At 46.2% G+C, this 25315-nt stretch overlaps 4 protein-coding genes across 4 annotated transcripts; all 4 read left to right on the top strand.

The window, feature by feature from the left end:
- Nucleotides 1–3995: 3995 nt before the first annotated feature.
- LOC138448055 (putative per-hexamer repeat protein 5) lies at nt 3996–5279 on the top strand. Its single transcript, XM_069604596.1, has 2 exons — nt 3996–4103; nt 4890–5279. The coding sequence occupies exons 1-2, from the start codon at nt 3996–3998 to the stop codon at nt 5277–5279; spliced, it is 498 nt and encodes a 165-aa protein (XP_069460697.1).
- A 927-nt stretch (nt 5280–6206) lies between these two features.
- LOC138448054 (uncharacterized) lies at nt 6207–6572 on the top strand. The gene has a single exon (XM_069604595.1). The coding sequence runs from the start codon at nt 6207–6209 to the stop codon at nt 6570–6572; it is 366 nt and encodes a 121-aa protein (XP_069460696.1).
- A 205-nt stretch (nt 6573–6777) lies between these two features.
- On the top strand, nt 6778–7808 carry LOC138448053 (period circadian protein-like). Its single transcript, XM_069604594.1, has 2 exons — nt 6778–7000; nt 7540–7808. Exons 1-2 carry the CDS (start codon nt 6778–6780, stop codon nt 7806–7808), a joined length of 492 nt encoding a protein of 163 aa, XP_069460695.1.
- Nucleotides 7809–8622: 814 nt separating this feature from the next.
- On the top strand, nt 8623–9069 carry LOC138448052 (uncharacterized). The gene has a single exon (XM_069604593.1). It carries the CDS (start codon nt 8623–8625, stop codon nt 9067–9069), a length of 447 nt encoding a protein of 148 aa, XP_069460694.1.
- The last annotated feature ends 16246 nt before the right edge of the window (nt 9070–25315 follow it).

Genomic DNA, 25315 nt, shown 5'->3' with positions numbered 1-25315 from the left:
TGGTATTGAGCAGAATGTGAGCAGCAGCACTGGAATTGAGCAAAATGCGGGCATCAGCAATGGCATTGAGCAGAATGCGGTCAACAGCACTGGTATGAAGCAGAATGTGGGCATCAGCACTGGTATTGAGCAGAATGCGGGCATCAACAGTGGTATTCAGCAGAATAGGCATCAGCACTGGTATTGAGCAGGATGTGGGTGTCAGCAGTGGTATTGAGCAGAATGTGGGCACCTGCACTGGTATTGAGCGGAATGTGGGCATCAGCACTGGTACTGAGCAGAATGTTAGCAGCAGCACTGGAATTGAGCAGAATGTGGGCATCAGCAGTGGTATTGAGCAGAATGTGGGCATCAGCACTGGAATTGAGCAGAATGCGGGCATCAGCACTGGTATTGAGCAAAATGTGGGCACCAGCACTGGAATTTAGCAGAATGTGGGCACCAGCATTGGAATTGAGCAGAATGTGGGCATCAGCACTGGTATTGAGCAGAATGCGGGCATCAGCACTAGTATTGAGTAGAATGTGGGCACCATCCCTGGTATTGAGCAGAATGCCGGCATCAGCACTGGTATTGAGCAGAATGTGGGCACCAGCATTGAACTTGAGCAGAATGTGAGCAGCAGCACTGGAATTGAGCAGAATGTAGGCATCAGCACTGGAATTGAGCAGAATGTGGGCACCAGCATTGGAATGGAGAAGAATGTGAGCACCAGCACTTGTATTGAGCAGAATGTGGGCAGCAGCACTGGTACTGAGCAGAATGTAAGCAGCAGCACTGGAATTGAGCAGAATGTGGGCATCAGTACTGGTATTGAGCAGAATGTGGGCACCAACACTGGAATTGAGCAGAATATGGGCACCAGCATTGGAATTTAGCAGGATGTGGGGACCAGCACTGGTATTGAGCAGGACGCGGTCATCAGCACAGGTATTTAGCAGAATGCAGGCATCAGCAATGGTATTGAGCAGAATGTGGGCTCCAGCACTGGAATTGAGCAGAATGTGGACATCAGCACTGGTAATGAGCAGAATGTGGGCACCAGCACTGCTATTGATCAGAATGTGGGTATCAACAGTGGTATTCAGCAGAATAGGCATAAGCACTGGTATTGAGCAGAATGTGGGTGCCAGCAGTGGTATTGAGCAGAATGTGGGCACCAGCACTGGTATTGACCGGAATGTGGGGATCAGCACTGGCACTGAGCAGAATGTGAGCAGCAGCACTGGAATTGAGCAGAATGTGGGCATCAGCAGTGGTATTGAGCAGAATGTGAGCAGCAGCACTGGAATTGAGCAGAATGCGGGCATCAGCACTGGTATTGAGAAAAATGTGGGCACCAGCACTGGAATTTAGCAGAATGTGGGCACCAGCATTGGAATTGAGTAGAATGTGGGCATAAGCACTGGTATTGAGCAGAATGCCGGCATCAGCACTGGTATTGAGCGGAATGTGGGCAGCAGCACTGGTACAGAGCAGAATGTAAGCAGCAGCACTGGAATTGAGCAGAATGTGGGCATCAGCACTGGTATTGAGCAGAATGTGGGCACCAACACTGGAATTGAGCAGAATGTGGGCATCAGCAATGGTAATGAGCATAATGTGGGCACCAGCACTGGAATTGAGCAGAATGTGGACATCAGCACTGCTAATGAGCAGAATGTGGGGACCAGCAGTGCTATTGATCAGAATGTGGTTATCAGCACTGGTATTGAGCAGAATGTGAGCAGCAGTACTGGAATTGAGCAGAATGTGAGCATCACCACTGGAATTGAGCAGAATGTGGGCACCAGCACTGGTATTGAGCAGAATGTGGGTTCCAGCAGTGGTATTGAGCAGAATGTGGGCTCTAGTAATGGTATTGGCCATAATGTGGGCACCAGCACTGGTATTGAGCAGAATATGAGCAGCAGCACTGGAATTGAGCAGAATGTGGGCACCAGCAATGGTATTGAGCAGAATGTGGGTACTAGCACTGGTATTGAGCATAATGTGAGCACCAGCACTGGTATTGAGCAGAATGTGGGCATCAGCACAGGTATTGAGCAGAATGTGGGCATCAGCACTGGTATTGAGCAGAACGCGGGCATCAGCACTGGTATTGAGCAGAATGTGTGTTCCAGCAGTGGTATTGAGCAGAATGTGGGCATCAGCACTGGCATTGAGCAGAATACGGGCATCAGCACTGGTATTGAGCAGAATGTGAGCAGCAGCACTGGTATTGAGCAGAATGTGGGCATCAGCACTGGTATTGAGCAGAATGTGGGCATCAGCACTGGTATTGAGCAGAATGTGAGCAGCAGCACTGGTATTGAGCAGAATGTGGGCATCAGCACTGGTATTGAGCACAACACGGGCATCAGCACTGGTATTGAGTGTGGGCATCAGCACTGGTATTGAGCAGAACGCAGGCATCAGCACTGTTATTGGGCACAATGTGGGCATCAGCACTGGTATTGAGCGTGGGCATCAGCACTTGGTTTGAGCAGAATACGGGCATCAGCACTGGTATTGAGCAGAATGGAAGCATCAGCACTAGTATTGAGCAGAATATGAGCAGCAGCACTGGTATTGATCAGAATGTTGGCATCTGCACTGGTATTCAGCACAACACGGGCATCAGCACTGGTATTGAGCGTGGGCATCAGCACTGGTATATAGCAGAACACGGGCATCAGCACTGGTATTGGGCACAACGTGGGCATCAGCACTGGTATTGAGCATGGGCATCAGCTCTGGTATTGAGCAGAATGTGGGCATCAGCACTGGTATTGAGCAGAATGTAAGCAGCAGCACTGGAATTGAGCAGAATGTGGGCATCAGCACTTGTATTGAGCAGAATGTGGGCACCAGCACTGGAATTGAGCAGAATGTGGGAACCAGCATTGGAATTTAGCAGAATGTGGGACCAGCACTGGTATTTAGCAGAATGCGGGCATCGGCACTGGTATTGATCAGAATGCAGGCATCAGCACTGTTACTGAGCAGAATGTGGGCACCAGCACTGGTATTGAGCAGAACGTGGTCATCAGCACTGGTATTTAGCAGAATGCATGCATCAGCAATGGTATTGAGCAGAATGTGGGCACCAGCACTGAAATTGAGCAGAATGTGGACATCAGCACTGGTATTGAGCAGAATGTGGGCACCAGCACTGGTATTGATCAGAATGTGGGTATCAGCACTGGTATTGAGCAGAATGTGGGCACTATCACTGGTATTGAGCATACTGTGGGCACCCGCACTGGTATTGAGCAGAATGTGAGCAGCAGCACTGGAATTGAGCAGAATGTGGGCACCAGCACTGGTATTGAGCAGAATGTGGGTACTAGCACTGGTATTGAGCAGAATGTGGGCACCAGCACTGGTATTGAACAGAATGTGGGTTCCAGCAGTGGTATTGAGCTGAATGTGGGCACTAGCACAGGTATTGAGCAGAATGTGAGCAGCAGCACTGGAATTGAGCAGAATGTGGGCACCAGCACTGGTATTGAGCAGAATGTGGGTACTAGCACTGGTATTGAGCAGAATGTGGGCATCAGCACTGGTATTGAGCAGAATGTGTGCAGCAGCACAGATATTGAGCAGGATGTGGGCATCAGCACTGGTATTGAGAAGAACGCGGGCATCAGCACTGGTATTCAGCAGAATGCAGGCATCAGCACTAGTATTGAGCAGAATGTGGGTTCCAGCACTGGTATTGAGCAGAATGTGGGCATCAGCACTGGTATTGAGCAGAACACGGGCATCAGCAATGGTATTTAGCAGAATATTTGGCATCAACACTGGTATTCAGCAGAACGCGGGCATAAGCACTGGTATTGAGCAGAATGTGGGCATCAGCACTGGTATTGAGCAGAGTATGAGCAGCAGCACTGGTATTGAGCAGAATGTGGGCATCAGCACTGGTGTTGAGCAGAATGTGAGCAGCAGCACAGATATTGAGCAGAATGTGGGCATCAGCACTGGTATTGAGAAGAACACAGGCATCAGCAATGGTATTTAGCAGAATATTTGGCATCAACACTGGTATTCAGCAGAATGCGGGCATCAGCACTGGTATTGAGCAGAATGTGGGCATCAGCACTGATATTGAGCAGAATGTGGGCATCAGCACTGGTATTGAGCACAACACGGGCATCAGCACTGGTATTGAGTGTGGGAATCAGCACTGGTATTGAGCAGAACGCAGGCATCAGCACTGTTATTGGGCACAACGTGGGCATCAGCACTGGTATTGAGCGTGGGCATCAGCACTTGGTTTGAGCAGAATACGGGCATCAGCACTGGTATTGAGCAGAATGGAAGCATCAGCACTAGTATTGAGCAGAATATGAGCAGCAGCACTGGTATTGAGCAGACTGTTGGCATCTGCACTGGTATTGAGCACAACACGGGCATCAGCACTGGTATTGAGCGTGGGCATCAGCACTGGTATATAGCAGAACGCGGGCATCAGCACTGGTATTGGGCACAACGTGGGCATCAGCACTGGTATTGAGCAGAAGCATCAGCTCTGGTATTGAGCAGAATGTGGGCATCAGCACTGGTATTGAGCAGAATGTAAGCAGCAGCACTGGAATTGAGCAGAATGTGGGCATCAGCACTTGTATTGAGCCGAATGTGGGCACCAGCACTGGAATTGAGCAGAATGTGGGCACCAGCATTGGAATTTAGCAGAATGTGGGACCAGCACTGGTATTTAGTAGAATGCGGGCATCGGCACTGGTTTTGTTCAGAATGCAGGCATCAGCACTGTTACTGAGCAGAATGTGGGCACCAGCACTGGTATTGAGCAGAACATGGTCATCAGCACTGGTATTTAGCAGAATGCATGCATCAGCAATGGTATTGAGCAGAATGTGGGCACCAGCACTGAAATTGAGCAGAATGTGGACATCAGCACTGGTATTGAGCAGAATGTGGGCACCAGCACTGGTATTGATCAGAATGTGGGTATCAGCACTGGTATTGAGCAGAATGTGGGTTCCAGCAGTGGTATTGGGCAGAATGTATGCACTATCACTGGTATTGAGCATACTGTGGGCAGCCACACTGGTATTGAGCAGAATGGGAGAAGCAGCACTGGAATTGAGCAGAATGTGGGCACCAGCACTGGTATTGAGCAGAATGTGGGTACTAGCACTGGTATTGAGCAGAATGTGGGCACCAGCACTGGTATTGAACAGAATGTGGGTTCCAGCAGTGGTATTGAGCTGAATGTGGGCACTAGCACTGGTATTGAGCATAATGTGGGCACCCACCCGCACTGGTATTGAGCAGAATGTGAGCAGCAGCACTGGAATTGAGCAGAATGTGGGCACCAGCACTGGTATTGAGCAGAATGTGGGTACTAGGACTGGTATTGAGCAGAATGTGGGCATCAGCACTGGTATTGAGCAGAATGTGAGCAGCAGCACAGATATTGAGCAGAATGTGGGCATCAGCACTGGTATTGAGAAGAACGCGGGCATCAGCACTGGTATTCAGCAGAATGCAGGCATCAGCACTAGTATTGAGCAGAATGTGGGTTCCAGCACTGGTATTGAGCGGAATGTGGGCATCAGCACTGGTATTGAGCAGAACACAGGCATCAGCAATGGTATTTAGCAGAATATTTGGCATCAACACTGGTATTCAGCAGAACGCGGGCATCAGCACTGGTATTGAGCAGAATGTGGGCATCAGCACTGGTATTGAGCAGAATGTGGGCATCAGCACTGGTATTCAGCACAACACGGGCATCAGCACTGGTATTGAGCGTGGGCATCAGCACTGGTATTGAGCAGAATGTGGGCATCAGCACTGGTATTGGGCACAACGCGGGCATCAGCACTGGTATTGAGCAGAATGTGTGCATCAGCACTTGTATTGAGCAGAATGTGAGCAGCAGCACTGGTATTGAGCAGAATGCGGGCATCAGAACTGGTATTGAGCAGAACGCGGGCATCAGCATTGGTATTGAGCAGAATGTGGGCACTAGCACTGGTATTTAGCATAATGTGGGCACCAGCACTGGTATAGAGCAGAATGTGAGCAGAACGCACTGGAATTGAGCAGAATGTGGGCACCAGCACTGGTATTGAGCAGAATGCGGGCACTAGCACTGGTATTGAGCATACTGTGGGCACTGCACTAGCACTGGTATTGAGCAGAATGCAGGCATTAGCACTGGTGTTGAGCAGAATGTAGGCACTAGCACTGGTATGGAGCATAATGTGGGCACCAGCACTGGTACTGAGCAGAATGTGGGCATCAGCACTGGTATTGAGCAGAATGTGAGCAGCAGGACTGGTATTGAGCAGAACACGGGCATCAGCACTAGTATTGAGCAGAATGTGGGCATCAGCACTGGTATTGAGCACAACGCGGGCATCAGCACTGGTATTGAGCAGAATGTGGGCATCAGCACTGGTATTGAGAAGAAGTCGGGCATCAGCACTGGTACTCAGCAGAATGCAGGCATCAACACTGTTATTGAACAGAATGTGGGTTCCAGCACTGGTATTGAGCAGAATGTGGGCATCGGCACTGGTATTGAGCAGAACACAGGCATCAGCAATGGTATTTAGCAGAATATTAGGCATCAGCACTGGTATTCAGCAGAACACGGGCATCAGCACCAGTATTGAGCAGAACGCGGGCATCAGCACTGGTATTGAGCAGAATGTGGGCATCAGCACTGGTATTGAGCACAACGCGGGCATCAGCACTGGTATTGAGCATGGGCATCAGCACTGGTATTGAGTGTGGGCATCAGCACTGGTATTGAGCAGAATGCGGGCATCAGCACTGTTATTGGGCACAACATGGGCATCAGCACTGGTATTGAGCGTGGGCATCAGCACTTGGTTTGAGCAGAATGCGGGCATCAGCACTGGTATTGAGCAGAATGGAAGCATCAGCACTAGTATTGAGCAGAATATGAGCAGCATCACTGGTATTGAGCAGAATGTTGGCATCTGCACTGGTATTGAGCACAACACGGGCATCAGCACTGGTATTGAGCGTGGGCATCAGCACTGGTATTGAGCAGAACGCGGGCATCAGCACTGGTATTGGGCACAACGTGGGCATCAGCACTGGTATTGAACCTGGGCATCAGCACTGGTATTGAGCAGAATGTGGGCATCAGCACTGGTATTGAGCAGAATGTAAGCAGCAGCACTGGAATCGAGCAGAATGTGGGCACCAGCATTGGAATTTAGCAGATGTGGGACCAGCACTGGTATTTAGCAGAATGCGGGCATCGGCACTGGTATTGATCAGAATGCAGGCATCAGCACTGTTACTGAGCAGAATGTGGGCACCAGCATTGGTATTGAGCAGAACGTGGTCATCAGCACTGGTATTTAGCAGAATGCATGCATCAGCAATGGTATTGAGCAGAATGTGGGCACCAGCACTGGAAGTGAGCAGAATGTGGACATCAGCACTGGTATTGAGCAGAATGTGGGCACCAGCACTTGTATTGATCAGAATGTGGGTATCAGCACTGGTATTGAGCAGAATGTGGGTTCCAGCAGTGGTATTGAGCAGAATGTGGCACTAGCACTGGTATTGAGCATACTGTGGGCACCCGCACTGGTATTGAGCAGAATGTGAGCAGCAGCACTGGAATTGAGCAGAATGTGGTCACCAGCACTGGTATTGAGCAGAATGTGCGTACTAGCACTGGTATTGAGCAGAATGTGGGCACCAGCACTGGTATTGAACAGAATGTGGGTTCCAGCAGTGGTATTGAGCTGAATGTGGGCACTAGCACTGGTATTGAGCATAATGTGGGCACCCACCCGCACTGGTATTGAGCAGAATGTGAGCAGCAGCACTGGAATTGAGCAGAATGTGGGCACCAGCACTGGTATTGAGCAGAATGTGGGTACTAGCACTGGTATTGAGCAGAATGTGGGCATCAGCACTGGTATTGAGCAGAATGTGAGCAGCAGCACAGATATTGAGCAGAATGTGGGCATCAGCACTGGTATTGAGAAGAACGCGGGCATCAGCACTGGTATTCAGCAGAATGCAGGCATCAGCACTGGTATTGAGCAGAATGTGGGTTCCAGCACTGGTATTGAGCAGAATGTGGGCATCAGCACTGGTATTGAGCAGAACACCGGAATCAGCAATGGTATTTAGCAGAATATTAGGCATCAACACTGGTATTCAGCAGAACGCGGGCATCAGCACTGGTATTGAGCAGAATGTGGGCATCAGCACTGGTATTGAGCAGAATGTGAGCAGCAGCACTGGTATTGAGCAGAACGTGGGCATCAGCACTGGTATTGAGCACAACACGGGCATCAGCACTGGTAATGAGCGTGGGCATCAGCACTGGTATTGAGCAGAATGTGGGCATCATCACTGGTATTGGGCACAACGCGGGCTTCAGCACTGGTATTGAGCAGAATGTGTGCATCAGCACTTGTATTGAGCAGAATGTGAGCAGCAGCACTGGTATTGAGCAGAATGCGGGCATCAGAACTGGTATTGAGCAGAACGCGGGCATCAGCACTGGTATTGAGCAGAATGTGGGTGCTAGCACTGGTATTTAGCATAATGTGGGCACCAGCACTGGTATAGAGCAGAATGTGAGCAGAACGCACTGGAATTGAGCAGAATATGGGTACCAGCACTGGTATTGAGCAGAATGCGGGCACTAGCACTGGTATTGAGCATACTGTGGGCACTAGCACTGGTATTGAGCTGAATGCAGGCATTAGCACTGGTGTTGAGCAGAATGTAGGCACTAGCACTGGTATGGAGCATAATGTGGGCACCAGCACTGGTACTGAGCAGAATGTGGGCATCAGCACTGGTATTGGACAGAATGTGAGCAGCAGCACTGGTATCGAGCAGAACACGGGCATCAGCACTAGTATTGAGCAGAATGTGGGCATCAGCACTGGTATTGAGCACAACGCGGGCATCAGCACTGGTATTGAGCAGAATGTGGGCATCAGCACTGGTATTGAGAAGAACGCGGGCATCAGCACTGGTATTCAGCAGAATGCAGGCATCTACACTGGTATTGAGCAGAATGTGGGTTCCAGCAAGCACTGGTATTGAGCAGAATGTGGGCATCAGCACTGGTATTGAGCAGAACACAGGCATCAGCAATGATATTTAGCAGAATATTAGGCATCAGCACTGGTATTCAGCAGAACATGGGCATCAGCACTAGTATTGAGCAGAACGCGGGCATCAGCACTGGTATTGAGCAGAATGTGGGCATCAGCACTGGTATTGAGCACAATGCGGGCATCAGCACTGGTATTGAGCGTGGGCATCAGCACTGGTATTGAGCGTGGGTATCAGCACTGGTATTGTGCGGTAACGGTAGATTTAATACGGCACAATTTGTCGAATTTGAATTGGTCAAATTTTTTCCGACGCAAATATGTTTGTGGAATCATCATAATAAAGTTAGGGAGAGGTTGGGGGTAACTGCAGGGGGCCTCCTCCACATATATTTGCGGCAAATGTAAAAAAAAGAAGAAAAATAATTTGATGAGATACACCCATATATATACATGTGATATATATAACTATATATCACACGCATAGGCTGCGGGTCGTCATGGGAATGTAGGACACAAGAAGGAGAAACAATGGGACGGGAGGGCAAACACTCACAAAGGGAGGGGACACTACGAACAATGACGCCACCAGCACAGCACACGCCACATATCAACAGTCTTAGAGACCTCCCAGGACGTAGAATGAAGGGATCAGCAACCACACACAACAAGGACCAAGCGGGTCAATGGAGAGGTCATAAGGGCGTAGCACAATAGCACACGGCTTGCACAATACCTTACTGAATTTATCGAAGAATTTTCTGACATGGAAGAAGAGAGTGAACACACACACACACATCACTACACAGACGCATGCCAAAGGAAATAACTGAATACACACAGATGCCATTATTAGAGAGGGGGGCACAATACATCCCATGGAAGCATGCAGACAAGGAGAATATTAAATGCAGGCTACCATCTTTAAGCGTAGGGGCGGGAAAATGGATATATGAAATGGAGAAGTTAACTTAAGGACACAAGTTTGCAGTTGGAGATGTCAAGGGGTTATTAATTTCCATATTGGGTGACGCAGCAGATGACATTTGGAAGACGGTGGGATTCCCAGGGGTGACCCTCAGAGACACTTCACATGACGAGGCACCATTTGCAAATTACAGACACGCACTATGGCAAGCGCTGAGGGTACAATATCCAGACACATCAGACATAGGGGCAATAACGTCACGCAAAATGCGTGAGAATGAGGACCCTGTTAATTACATCCAGGAAATTCAGGAGAAGTTGTGCCTGGAAACGCGGGAGCAATGGGACAAAACATTAGCCATTTTTTATCACATACTGATACAGGGGCTCCCAGAACCAGTACAGAGGCAGTTAAAAAAATTGGTAAGGATGGAAGCAAAAGCATGGCCAGAACTACAGCTAACAATAGTACACCATTGTAGGTTATGGCAAGAAAAGGTGAAACAGAAAGAGGAAGATAGAAAGGCAGATGAGGCAAAACTGGTCCAGAAGAAACTGTCAAAATATGCCATGGAAGGTGCACTGATAACAAGCCCCGCCCCACAGACACCAGTTGCTGCACAGCAGTCTCAACCACCAGCAACACTGTCACAGCAAGTACCAATTACAACACAGCAATTGCCACCACCACCCCCATACACAGCACAACACATATACAACCCATTGATGGGGGTGGATACACACCAATGGGCAACGGCTACACCACCAACTACAGAGGGAAGGGTGGGTTAGCAAGAGGGAGGAGATTAGGTCCAACGGGACACATGCCAGGGGGAGGGTTCTGAGGGTATAACCAGTATGGACAGCAGGGGTATTTAGACAACACTGGAGGATACCCTTGGCAAGCACGAGAGCTGCCAACGTGCTGGACTTGTGGTCTAATAGGACACGTATTACGCACATTATGCAGAGAAAGGCCATCACAAGCGGGATGGGGAGAGCAAGGGCAACAGGGTTACACTGGGGGACAAAATTACTACCAACAACCACAGCTACAACAAATGGGTGAAACACACATGCACCAGCAAGAGGGACTGACACAACAAGTGCCACAACACCACAGCAGCAAACATACATGACACCCATGGCACAACAAATACAGCACCAACCAGCCCAACACCAAGCACAACAACAAATGACGACGGCACAACAAAAACACATCCAAACGGTACAACAGCTCACACAATTACAAGACAATACACAACTACCTACGGCACGCCAATACCACAGACACAAAATGGGGAAAGTGACAATACTGGGTCAAAACCCATACATAGGGAAAAGGCAATCACTATACCCCCAATAGGGCAGCCCACAGACGTCCTTGTTCTGTCCCATCCTGTTGGTAACACCTAACCCTGTGGAGGAACCACGCATAAAGGTGGCGATAGGTGACAAAACATTTTCTTTCCTAGTTGACACAGGGGCCACTAGATCCTGTATTAGGGAAGGGAAGTTCAGCTTGTCAGGCGATGCCATGCACACTCAAGGATTCTCTGGGGCTCAAGGGCTGGTTCCTTTTACTGATAACACCTCCTTATCTGTCGGAGATCACAACCTATCCCTGCCACTGCTATACTCAAAACAATCACCAGTAAGTATACTAGGGAGAGACATCATGAGCAGATTGAACATGATTATCTCCTTCACTGACAAGGGAATAGTGTGCTCCACACCAGGCATACACATGCTCACAGCACGACACACACTTCAGGCTTACTGTGGCAAGACATTGGCAAGGGCAGAACCAGTGGACGGGGACATCTTCCAATACAGAACAGACATGGCAATAGCATGGCTACCGGGGATTGAGGGCAAGGTGTGGAGGCGGCCAGCAGCATACCTGTTCAGACCGGAAATGCCCACTAGTGAGAAAGAAGGGGCAATAATATCAGTGGAGTTCAAGAGTATTGTGGCAACCAAAGACTACATTGCAGTTCACGCTAAGGATGGGGAAGGGAAAGCATGGAGGGCAGTAATAGCATTGGCTGAAGGATGCAGGTGTCAGACGAGGAACTGTTCGCAGACGAAGTAGGAGATGGGCAGACGGTGTTCCAGATGAACATCTACGTTTGGTTGAGAGTGACCTACAAGGAGGTTGCACAGAAAATGGCAATAGCACTAGAAGCACCCGTTCCCACACAAGCAGACTTATACGAGGAAGACTTAGCAGCTCTTCCCGCCTCCCTATGGTCTCCTAGTCCCTATGATGTGGGATGCATAAAAAGCATTGGCAGAGTAAAAATAAAGTTAAAAAAGGGAGTAATGCTGCCCAGGGTGAAGTAGTACCCACTGTCCAAAGAAGCTGATGAAGGGGTTTATGAGACAATAAGTGCCCTAGTGGAAGGAGGAATATTGGTACCATCAGAATCCCAGTGCAACACTGCGGTATACCCCGTGCACAAGGCAAAGGGAGGGTCTTGGCGTTTCATACAACATTTGAGACCTCTTAACCACATTGTGGAGGCAGAGTACCCGATAGCAGCTAACCCAGCCACAATACTGTGCGGAATACCAGCAGAGGTGTCATGGTTCACCGTGATCGACCTCAAAAATGCATTTTTCTCAATACCACTGCACCGTGACGCACAAGACTTAAGAAGTTTCACATACCGCAACACAAAGTGGAAACACACTAGACTACCCCAAGGGTACTGCGAGTCACCATCCATCTTTAACAGAGTAATACAAATGGACCTAGGGAGTATTGACCTGGAAAGCACGGTGCTACAATATGTGGAAGATATCATCATCTGCAGCGCCACTGTGGAAAAGTGCAGGGGGGACTCTGTAAAAATGCTCACAGTGCTGGCTGAGAAAGGATACAATGTTGACAAGAAGACACTGCAGTACTGTCAGGAGCAAGTACTATACATCAGGCAGATCATTTCACAAAAGGGAAGGAACATAGCACCACAAAGGGCACAAGCAATAAAGAACACACCACAGCCACAAACGATAAGGGAACTGCAACAATTTCTTGGCCTATGCAACTATTGTAGAGCATGGGTTTTCGACTACAGCACATATATAGGACACCTATTAGAGGCTCTCAAAGAGGTACAGAGGGCGGCGAGAAAGTTGGAATGGACAAGAGAGATGACTGATGCATTTAATGAACTAAAAGAGGCCATTTCAATGGCACCAGTTCTGGGTACCCCTAACTATGATAATGAGTTCTACATATTCTCACATTGCAATGGTGCAGTAATGAAAACAGTGCTAACACAAAAGACAAGCATGGGACACAAACCTGTAGCATTTTACAGCAGCCATTTGGATCCAGTAATGATGGGACACTTTCCGTGTGACCAACACTTGGCTCTGTAGCAGATTACGCAGTAGAAAAATCATCATTCATTACTATGGGGTGCTCCACGACACTATTTGTGGAACACGCCCTCTTCGCGATATTAACCAAACCAAAATCCACACTGACCACTCAGAGAGCAACAGGGTATGAGATTATTCTCTCTAGATCTGAATTGAAAATAGTAAGGTATAGCAATCTCAACCCAGCGCAGTTCATAGCAGAGGAAGTGGCCGAGGGAGAATATGTACACAACTGCACACATGCAAATTAATTTTTCTCATCCACCAGAAAGGTAGAGGAAAATGTGCTAGAGGGTGGTGAGGTTTTATACATTGATGGTTCATCAACAATTGACCAAAGTGATTGTGTGAGGAGAACTGGAGCTGCTGTAGTACGATTGAGGGAGGATTGGATATACGTTCCGGTCAAATGTGTTAGATTACCCCAGCAATACTCAGCACAAGCAGCAAGGGTGGCGGCACTGATCATAGCTTTAGAAGAAAGCAATGTGAAAAGAGTAACAATATACTCTGATAGCGCATATGTCACCTCAACAGTACATTCAGGATTAATAAATTGGCAAAGAAGTGGATTCAGGAGAGCAGATGGTACTCCAGTGCAACATGCTCTCCTCCTGGGTGAACTAATAGAAGTAATAGCATACCCAGCAGAGGTAGCCCTGGTGAAGTGTCAGGCACACACAAATGGAGAAGATCCAATATCAAGCGGTAATGAAACATCAGACACACATGCAAAATATGCTGCATACTTTGGCGAGACATGGGACCTCCAAGAAAAATAAAAAGATAAGCGGAGTGTAAGACAGATGAAAATGAAGGGTGGGTACACATACATCCCAGAGACACAGATTATGGAACTGTAGACAGCAGCCCCAATGGCAGAAAAGGAACTGTGGGTTAAAAGAGGATGCACCATGTCTCCCACAGATGCACTATAGCAACGGAATAATACAGGGAAAGTTGTGATGCCCCTGGCCCTACTGGAAACAGCTCTGGCCCAACTACACCACCCCACCCATACAGGGAGAGAGGTAATTGCAGCACGAATAAAAAAATCATGGTTCTGCCCCGAGCTAAACTCACATGTTGCAAATTTCATTAGCAATTGCCTCACATGTCAACAATTCACGGCTGGTCACACGCTGCAAGTGAACAAAGGTACAATTCCCCGGCCTGAAGGACCCTTTTTGTACCTACACATTGACTATGTCAACATGATCAATGTATGTCAAGGATACAGATACATGACTGTAGTAGTATGCCCATTTTCAAGGTGGATTGAGGCTGGCCCATGCTCTTATGGAGATGCATTTAGAGCAGCTAAATTTTTAGTAAGGGAGGTCTTACCGAGGTGGGGAGATTGCAAAGTGTTGAGGTCAGACACCGGCCCCCACTTTGCCAATGCATTATTTCAGCACGTAGGTGCCCTTCTAGGAATCAAGCATAAATTTGCATACCACCCACAAGTCAATGGCTTCTGTGAACGCCTCAATGGCCTCCTCAAAGAAGCGATAATAAAAACCCAACAAACAACCAAAAAGAGCTGGCTCTATTTCCTTCCTCTGGCTTTGTTCGAATTGAGGAATAAAACAGGTTCAGACCACCACCTCACACCACATGAGGTGGTGGCCAGACACCAGATGCGCCTTCCCCTCACACCACCATCAAGGGCAATGAGTGACTGTCATGGAAAAAGTACTGTTTTCGGTGAAGAAATGCACGAGTATGTCTCTTCCCTGGTTACTAGTGCCACCTTTATCTCTCAACAGATTTAACGGACGCAGGGTGGGTCGGAGAACAACCAACAGGAAACAACAACCAATGTGGCACAGGAGCGGAGTGGACAATGAAAGAAGGAGACAAAGATCGCCACAAAAACTATTGGAGAAAGTGGAACGCCCCTAGATTTACAGGGCCCCACACAGTCCAGAAGGTGGCCCCTAGGGCCGTCAAATTGTCCAATAAGGACGTTTGGACACACATTCATGACATCAAGCCCTACAAAGCACAGACCTGCCCCCATGTCTACAGCAACAGGGCCAACGCTTCAGCAATGACGACTAACAACAACAACGCAGCACAAGTACCAGATACCCCATAAGACACAAACAACCAACCACCCATAGCCCACCCTATGGTCACGAGGTAACAGACCAAATACGCCCCCACTCCTGAATAATACAATTATTTTGATTAAGAAACTACCAATAGAATTGGAGAAATAAGTTTAACTAAAAAGCACCCGCTGACAGCAAAATAAGGACATTGTCAAAGAGATCTGTAATATACACCACACTGTGTAAACACGTGCATGCTCTCTTCTCTTTTTGTCTCACACATGCAGGTATCGCGCATTGTTATTACTGTATGCAAATACATCATAACGCACATACGCCACTGCCCAGGGGCAAATGCTACCCACTGACTATTTGCAGTATAAATTCTGTTGCTATATCGCGGCACGTCCACTCTGCTCTTCTCTGGGCGGTTGTACATTAGTGGCAAGAATTTGTCGAGCTAGGTTAGACAGCAGAGCTTTTTCTGTCACTGCCACCAGTTTATGGAATCAGTTTCCTTTGGAACTCCAAAGCATATCTGACCATCCGACCTTTCGTCAGCAGTTGACTACTTTTTTATTTCAGTAACTGTGATCATCAATCTTTTTTACCTGTGTCTCACTGGATCTCTCTTAGCGCCATGATGCCTCCTGGTGTACATGTGCTATAGAAGACTGATTAACATAACATAACATGCCTGACCCATGCAATAGTTTCCAGGCTTCTTCCTCGTCTCAGTACCGATTGGTGTGACTGAGGGGAAAAAAAAGGAAAGGACTGGAAACAACTTTTGAAGGTAGGGGGTGGGTAGGGGTTGCTGTCACAATGGAAAGGGGGATACCATGCCTCATATAAAGATATCCTCTCCCCACTCCTCAAGGACCCACCACCCAGGAGATCCTCCCTTGCATTTCTACCCTCAGGATCCAAAAGCTATGGCTTTTCCCTAGCTACGCTAGAGGATGATCGAAGGGGACTAGGTGGGAAGATGCGTTCAGGTTTTTCACACCCCCACTCTCTGCTTGGAAAAGTGTCTGATCTCCAGAGAGCTGGAGCTAGAAGACTGAAAGGCACCAGCAGGGAGGTATTTAGGGAGAGAGAGTTGGATGTAGCGGGATCCCATGCCCCAGAAAGCCTTGTGGATGATGCAGAGGGTCTTGAACTTGATCTTTGCAGTAACCGGGAGTCAGTGGAGAGATTTTAGGGCTGGAGAGATGCCACTGTCTGGCCCTCACAGGTTTGTATTTTAGCCAATTTCAGTACATTGAATCTTCTTGCAGCTTGGATGCCTCTTCAAGGTTTTCCACATTCATTCTAACGTGGCTTTGTCATTGATTTTATCCAAAATGGCCACTCGTTATTGTTGTGTTTCTACATTTAGCAAGCTATTTTTATGTGTGTTGTTCATCTTGCAGTGCAGTGTATACATTGATTATGTTTATTACTAATATACATATGGTGCAGGCAACATTCTTCATGTCTAAATGGACGTTTGACCTAGTGTCTGCGTAGCTTGAAGGTGAGCGCATATCTACTTCATGTCTAGTGGGTTTAAGTGGGCCACTTTGGTAGTGCTGCCACTAGTGCAGCCACTTGTTCTTGTCAGCTTCGGTTACAGCGTGCTCATTTTTTCTAGAGTTTGCAGATCCATTTCTTCTTCTATGGCTCCAGGACAAGGTCGGCAGGGTTGTCTTAGTAAATAGCGTTTCTTGTACTTGTGGTATCAAGCTGGGGAAGGGGCCGGTGGCACGAATGACGTAGTCCTCTCGAGTCTACGATATGGAGGCAGGGGAGGGTCAGACGCGATGAATGATGTATTCATCTGCCTCTCGACAAACACATGCGCTCCTATTCATAATACCCATGGTAGAGGGTAGACTAGCATCCATTACAATGGCCAAGAGTTTCCCTGTTGATTTCAGTGAATTACACACTTACTGGTATAGCTGCTCTTGTGCAAAAGCTAATGTGATTAGTACTTGTGTTAGCGCGCCACACTAGCCGGTAAGAGTGCAGTAAGCACTAGTTAAATGTCCTTGCTACACTTGTGCCACTTAACTCAGGTTGTCAGGCCATTGCCGGTGGGTAAGGACTACTGACTCCAAAAATGGTTTAGGGAGAATGATGCTAACAGGGGATTGGGGGCGGGGAATAAGTGTTATTTTCCACATTTTAGTGTACGCACCAATAGTGTCAGGGTAGCTCTCTGATGTAATATCTAGACTTGCCAATGAGTACGTGTGGCATTCACGCCACCAAAGCCCGTGTCTTAGAGCTGTGACTTGTCAGCAGGCTGGCACTGGCCTATAGGGCAATGGTCCAAGGGTCGAACAAAAACACAAAATGGTGGTGTGGGCCCGTTTTATTTGTCATTAGAGAAAGAAAGGGTTTGCTCTCAAACTGCGCACACACATAGAATAATAAGCAATTGCAAATTAAATGAGTGGTTTTAATCAGAATTGGTGCAGCCTGACACGTGTTTCGAGCTTCCCGCTCTTCTACTGAGGCTGCTTGTGCAAAATTATAAAACATTGATGTACAACGAAAACATTTGTTAAGCATGATTCAATAGCAAAACAAACCAGTCCCCAGACCCAGGGCAAGGAGGCAGTTAGGGTTTGCCAAACCAACACATTGAGTATATGGTTTAAAGTAACAGACAGTTGCAACGAATGCACATATCAAATCAACCCAATTCAAAGAAAGAAAATGAAAACACAAAAAGTGCGTAATTCGGTGGAAAAAACATAACACATTATAAAACAATGAAAAGAGGGAGGAGAGAGAAAAAAGACAAAAGAACAACAAAATTATTCAGTGAGAGAAGATGCTCATGGTAATCAGCCAGAAATACATGTATAAGGCCACTGACTGTTAAAATTGTACCTTAATCTTGGCTAGTGTGTATTTTGAATACTAGAGAAAAATGCAAAATTAAAAAATGTTTTATCAAGTGGCAACTTAATGAATCGAATACGATAAAAAGAGGGGTTGCAAATATGTTGCGTCATAGAAAATTGTTTTAATATTATATATATAGTTTTATCCCACTTACCAAAGGTAGAAGTTGAGTAATCTGACAAAGTTAGGCGTGGGCTCCCTATAAAGCAAAAGACGGGATGGCTATTTATGTAGGAATCTGACTGACTAGATTTCCACCTAGCAGTCATTTGAAAATAAAGAAATGACATACCATTATTTTGCAGTTGCACGAATTAATTTTCAGTAAATTATTATCTTGCTGCAGCACGGGCAGGAAACGAAGAATGCAGGTGCGGCAAGAGCCAAAGAAAACAAAGCAACAAGAGGTCAATTAGCTAATTGAGTGGTTTATCTCTGTGGACATCTGAAGCAGCAAGAATTCTTGCTGGAAGGGTCCATGTACAAATTGTCAACGTTGACTCACCAGTACTTTCACTGCTATGTGGGGAACTGGAGCCAAACGGGAACCCTCTGTGTGCCGAGTATAACTCGGAGATGTGAGGGAAGCAACAGTGAAAACGCCCGTGCACAGGCGAGTCACCACAGAGTTAATGGGAAAACAAGAGCGCCATGATGGACTAGTGTAGATATCATGTAAAGGAAATCATTAAGGCTACTCCATATAGACAAGGATATGTTTGAGGTGTGCGTATGCCGGAAATAAATTGCGCATGGTAAATGCACAAATAGAATTGGAATTACAAAAAAATAAATAAAAAATAAATAAATAAAAAAATAAATAAAAAAATTTTTAAAAAAAAATTGCGAGACAGAAGGACATAGATCCGGAAGACATTAGTTAATTAATTGGAGTATGAAGTCACTTGAGCTGTCCACGGATGGCAGTAGTGTATTTTAAAACACCTGTGCCTGCATCTATAATAAAGAGTGTTGCATGTGCTGAAAAAGATGCTAAATAAAGGAAGTGCGCCTCGACCTGACTGGATATGCAAGGATTGTGTTAAAACGGTTGCGCCCATGCTAGCAAGTGTATTCATTAAAAAAAAAAAAAAAAAGGGGGGGGGCGCTGCACCCGGGTAGATAGCATGATAGTTGAGTAATGACATGTAGATAGCGGCTGATTACCATTGACATCCATACAAATAATCGGTACCTAATGGCATGACATGTGCGAAGACCTTAAAAAACACACGTGTACCATAACTTTTAAACAACATGTAATCACAAAAAGACAGATAGTTCATGGTCTGTGTTCAGGCCAAACTCTACAGTACGGTATTGACAAATCAATCGGGCTTCCAATTGTCTAAGTTTGAGTATCTGGTTGCCTCCACGTTGTGGAAGTGACACCTTCATCATCCCAGCAAATTTGATCATTGTCTTGTTATCCATTTGATGGGATCTTTGCCAATGCAAAGCTAGGGGATATTTGGAGCAGCCCCCACGCCCTGGTTTTTACAAGTGTGGGGGCTGCTCCACGTGTTCACATGCACTGGAGACTACCTCCATCGACTTCGGACACTTAGGTACACATAAGATTTTGTCTTTTATTAATTGTAATTCGAAATTCTGCATTTACTGTATTAAATGTGTCTGCGGCCTATTCTATATTGGCAGTACAATACGCCCGCTGAAAATTCGTATCAGGGAACATCTGTACTCAATTACTCAATCTGACTCCAAATATCCCCTAGCTTTGCATTGGCAAAGATCCCATCAAATGGATAACAAGACAATGATCAAATTTGCTGGGATGATGAAGGTGTCACTTCCACAACGTGGAGGCAACCAGATACTCAAACTTAGACAATTGGAAGCCCGATTGATTTGTCAATACCGTACTGTAGAGTTTGGCCTGAACACAGACCATGAACTATCTGTCTTTTTGTGATTACATGTTGTTTAAAAGTTATGGTACACGTGTGTTTTTTAAGGTCTTCGCACATGTCATGCCATTAGGTACCGATTATTTGTATGGATGTCAATGGTAATCAGCCGCTATCTACATGTCATTACTCAACTATCATGCTATCTACCCGGGTGCAGCGCCCCCCCCTTTTTTTTTTTTTTTTTAATGAATACACTTGCTAGCATGGGCGCAACCGTTTTAACACAATCCTTGCATATCCAGTCAGGTCGAGGCGCACTTCCTTTATTTAGCATCTTTTTCAGCACATGCAACACTCTTTATTATAGATGCAGGCACAGGTGTTTTAAAATACACTACTGCCATCCGTGGACAGCTCAAGTGACTTCATACTCCAATTAATTAACTAATGTCTTCCGGATCTATGTCCTTCTGTCTCGCAATTTTTTTTAAAAAAATTTTTTATTTATTTATTTATTTATTTATTTTTTATTTATTTTTTTGTAATTCCAATTCTATTTGTGCATTTACCATGCGCAATTTATTTCCGGCATACGCACACCTCAAACATATCCTTGTCTATATGGAGTAGCCTTAATGATTTCCTTTACATGATATCTACACTAGTCCATCATGGCGCTCTTGTTTTCCCATTAACTCTGTGGTGACTCGCCTGTGCACGGGCGTTTTCACTGTTGCTTCCCTCACATCTCCGAGTTATACTCGGCACACAGAGGGTTCCCGTTTGGCTCCAGTTCCCCACATAGCAGTGAAAGTACTGGTGAGTCAACGTTGAAAATTTGTACACGGACCCTTCCAGCAAGAATTCTTGCTGCTTCAGATGTCCACAGAGATAAACCACTCAATTAGCTAATTGACCTCTTGTTGCTTTGTTTTCTTTGGCTCTTGCCGCACCTGCATTCTTCGTTTCCTGCCCGTGCTGCAGCAAGATAATAATTTACTGAAAATTCATTCGTGCAACTGCAAAATAATGGTATGTCATTTCTTTATTTTCAAATGACTGCTAGGTGGAAATCTAGTCAGTCAGATTCCTACATAAATAGCCATCCCGTCTTTTGCTTTATAGGGAGCCCACGCCTAACTTTGTCAGATTACTCAACTTCTACCTTTGGTAAGTGGGATAAAACTATATATATAATATTAAAACAATTTTCTATGACGCAACATATTTGCAACCCCTCTTTTTATCGTATTCGATTCATTAAGTTGCCACTTGATAAAACATTTTTTAATTTTGCATTTTTCTCTAGTATTCAAAATACACACTAGCCAAGATTAAGGTACAATTTTAACAGTCAGTGGCCTTATACATGTATTTCTGGCTGATTACCATGAGCATCTTCTCTCACTGAATAATTTTGTTGTTCTTTTGTCTTTTTTCTCTCTCCTCCCTCTTTTCATTGTTTTATAATGTGTTATGTTTTTTCCACCGAATTACGCACTTTTTGTGTTTTCATTTTCTTTCTTTGAATTGGGTTGATTTGATATGTGCATTCGTTGCAACTGTCTGTTACTTTAAACCATATACTCAATGTGTTGGTTTGGCAAACCCTAACTGCCTCCTTGCCCTGGGTCTGGGGACTGGTTTGTTTTGCTATTGAATCATGCTTAACAAATGTTTTCTTTGTACATCAATGTTTTATAATTTTGCACAAGCAGCCTCAGTAGAAGAGCGGGAAGCTCGAAACACGTGTCAGGCTGCACCAATTCTGATTAAAACCACTCATTTAATTTGCAATTGCTTATTATTCTATGTGTGTGCGCAGTTTGAGAGCAAACCCTTTCTTTCTCTAATTCCAATTTCCAGTGGGAATTTGGCAGGCTCCTACTCAAGCTCTCAGCCGCAGCCCTATCACAGCCACATAAGTTACCGTTCTATGCGCTGTATCCTGCTGGCCTTTTCTGCCACTTTTTCTTCAAACCCGTTTTATTTGTCAAAGTGGGCTACTTTCTGGGCCACTTTCTGAGTTAATTCACTCTGTGGCTAGTGGTTTTGCCCAGTTTTGCTGAATAAATATTCTTTTAAATGCGCAACTTGCACCACACTTAATAAACAAAACTCCCCCTTGGTTACTATTCAGTGTTCACAAAAGGAATGAATTGCCATTTGCAACTGTGGGCCACCTTTTCATTTGTGCCCGATGTTCTGGCCCAGTCGGAGCCTGCTTCCCAGTGAAAACTGCAAGGAAGCACGCGGCGTGTACAGTGCTGCGCTTGCTCTTCGGAATGGCTACTCCCCAGCTAGGCGGGGCGAACCATGATTGCTTTCAGATGTGCATTTTGGCGAGAGAGTCTACTCCGAAAAGGTTAGACTAACATTAATCAATGCTCCTGGGAAATTCTCATTAGACGGGACCAATCAGTTTAACTCCCAGACCAGGATCAAATGGTCCCTGTAGTCTGCAAGGTTTCCAAATGTGGGGCAGACGATGTTGGGGAGGGTCAGCCCATTGCAGCCCCCACCACCCGCCTCCCTGGCTGTGTGCCTCTCAGGCCGGTGGGGGAGGATGGTTGTGATGTTCTCACTCTTCGGTGTTTGTTTTCTGTTCTTGTAGTGAGAGAGCCAAGCTGGGATGAGAAACTGGCCATGGGCCACATATAAGAAGCGCTTCTCTTCCACGAGGGCTGGAGAAAGGGCGCCATGTGAAAGAGGAAGAAGTAATAGGGAGGTGGGCGGAGGCGCGAGACAACGTGCCTGTGAACGAGCTCTGCGAGAGTGCGACCAAATGGGAAGTTAGCGCGGGCCTCCATATTAACAGGGCGCGCAACCGTGCGGTGTGTGGAGTGAGCATGTGCAAGGGACAGTTGGACTCAATGGCAAAGGGATTCTGAGAATCCGTAAAGTGTGGGGGTGGGTAAGATTCTGTAAGAGAGTGAACATTTGGAAAAGTCGACTCAAACAAGGTGTGTGCACGCAAATATTTGTCATGCTGGGTGTGAGTGTGTGTATAATATTGTGTAAGCGATGGGAACAATTAGAAATGTACGTTTATACTAAACGTAGACTCAAACAAGGTGTGTGCGTGTGTGTGTGTGCGTGTGCGTGTGCGTGTGTGTTTATTTGCACACCCATTGATTGCCCATGGTCATGGCCCGCCCAAAACCCTATGGCCATTCTTGCCCAGATCCTGCCCCTTCCCGCCCAAAACACTTCCTCATGGGAACTCTTTGAGCTACCTTTAATCAAGCCTTACCATCAAACTTTGCACTCAAAGTGCCTGTCAGAGTTTCCTCTAAGCAGTTTTCTGAGAGATAATGACTAAATTGAACCTGTAAATCCGCCACTCGAATTATAAGGATTATGTGTGTCCTTCACTGAAGTCCTGTTAATATCAAGCATTGGCAAAGCCAACAGTTTCTGCTAGGCATTCACTGGCACTGCTATTAGACGCCCAGGTATTCACACCGTTTTGCACATTCTACCTTCAATGGTCAGTTAATACTGCTACGTCTGAGCCCCGCAAGTGCCTTTCCCATGACTACACAAAAGCCCAAACTGTTGGCATTACCAATGCTTGTTTACAAGGGCCCCCACTAACGGGCTCCTCTTACAACAATGCAGACAAAGGGTTACAGGTTAAATCTGTTTTCTGACATAAGTCAATGCTTCTCCCTGGAATCGCTTGAACAGTAGACACATCAGAACTGAATCATAGTGACTTAAACCTGTAGAGGCTATTTGAGCCTCAAACTAGTTGCTAGCAGTAACGCTGACTTACAACTGACTTACACAAAAAAGTCAGGAGTAAATCAGAGTTACTAATAGTAACTACTTTGACAAATAGCCTTCCTCGGCTTTCAATCAATGGTAAGACAGAGTTTAAGCATAGTAACTTCTTTGTGAATTGGCCTTAACATTTAGTAGGGCAGCCTTTGTTCTCCAAATGCCTGATACAGTGCCATACCTGGGCTGGCTGCACCCTAGCTGGGCGTCTGCGTTCTTTTCTATACATAGATGGTGCACAAACGATGACTTATTTTAGTCTACAACTCCTGACCGTTTTCATGTGATTTTTTTTGTTGCATTTAATTCTTCCACACTTTTTCAAATGTCCCTATTCCATAAACCACATACATCCACCTCCCTCTGTCCTTTGTCCTTCACTTACCTTATAAAGCTGACTCTACCCTAAATCTAACCCTTACATCGAGTCCTTCCCTTTTTCGTTGTACATCTAACGTTCTAATCCTTTTTCATTTTTGTCATCCCCTAAATCCATCATGGTGGAAATCAATTGTACTTATATGTCATCACATAAATAACATAGCCGTCATAAATGTTTTTCGTCACTAAATATTCGCCATTGGAATGGAACGCAAGGCATTGTGGACCATCCTGAGGTTCTTGTTGAATGTTGATTGGCAGTACTACTCTGTCCGCTCTATAAAAGAACATAGCACACAAGGATTGCTATTCGGCCCATCACGACGAAGACCCTGTGAAACCAGCCCTACTGTGACAAGTCCCCACAGACCAAGAAGAATCCTAACCCAAGATTACACACTCAACCCGAGAAGATGGACTAATGAGCCACAAGCCTCGGTATCCAAAAATCACTGCTAATGGATACAATCAAGCAGCAAGAAGAAAACAGACAGCTTGGAGATTGCTCATCTTGTTCTCTACGGAACGGATGAAGGCTGCTCTCCACTTGTCCCAGCAGAGACCATCCATTTCGGACATGCCTTTTTACTTCATGCAATTCCCTATCAGCTTGGGTCCCCTTCTATCTGCTGGCATGTTCATTAGTGCACTTATTTATAGGAGCAAATAGGGAATGACCAAGCAGAGTTTGCCTTTGCAAAATAAAATGCATTTTTAACAGGCCTGTTTGTGTTTCAGTCCTTCTTTTGTGTTTATCATCACTGAAAGTGTAGTCCTACTTCTAGGTCAGTGGCCCGCACAAGTTTTTTATTTTGAAAATCTGGTCACCCTGCTCTTGAGGTCCCAGAGGATGCAAGGTTTTTGGCTTCATTTAAAAGGTTCTTTAGATATTTGCAGGAGGCAAGGTTAAACCCCAGCCGAT

Source organism: Ambystoma mexicanum, chromosome 3q (genome assembly GCF_040938575.1).
Source record: "Ambystoma mexicanum isolate Mex_15411 chromosome 3q, UKY_AmexF1_1, whole genome shotgun sequence".
Lineage (NCBI taxonomy): Eukaryota > Metazoa > Chordata > Amphibia > Caudata > Ambystomatidae > Ambystoma > Ambystoma mexicanum.
The sequence above is the reverse complement of the archived record's forward strand: the minus strand, read 5'-3'. Positions and strand labels throughout refer to the sequence as shown.

Coding starts and splice junctions, on each gene's coding strand:
- LOC138448054 (XM_069604595.1), top strand. CDS start 6,207: ATGGAGCATAATGTGGGCACCAGCACTGGTACTGAGCAGAATGTGGGC.
- LOC138448052 (XM_069604593.1), top strand. CDS start 8,623: ATGGGTACCAGCACTGGTATTGAGCAGAATGCGGGCACTAGCACTGGT.
- LOC138448055 (XM_069604596.1), top strand. CDS start 3,996: ATGGTATTTAGCAGAATATTTGGCATCAACACTGGTATTCAGCAGAAT. Junction 4,104..4,889: donor GCACTGATATTGAGCAGAAT/GTGGGCATCAGC, acceptor GAAATTGAGCAG/AATGTGGACATCAGCACTGG.
- LOC138448053 (XM_069604594.1), top strand. CDS start 6,778: ATGCGGGCATCAGCACTGTTATTGGGCACAACATGGGCATCAGCACTG. Junction 7,001..7,539: donor CAACACGGGCATCAGCACTG/GTATTGAGCGTG, acceptor GGTATTGAGCAG/AATGTGGCACTAGCACTGGT.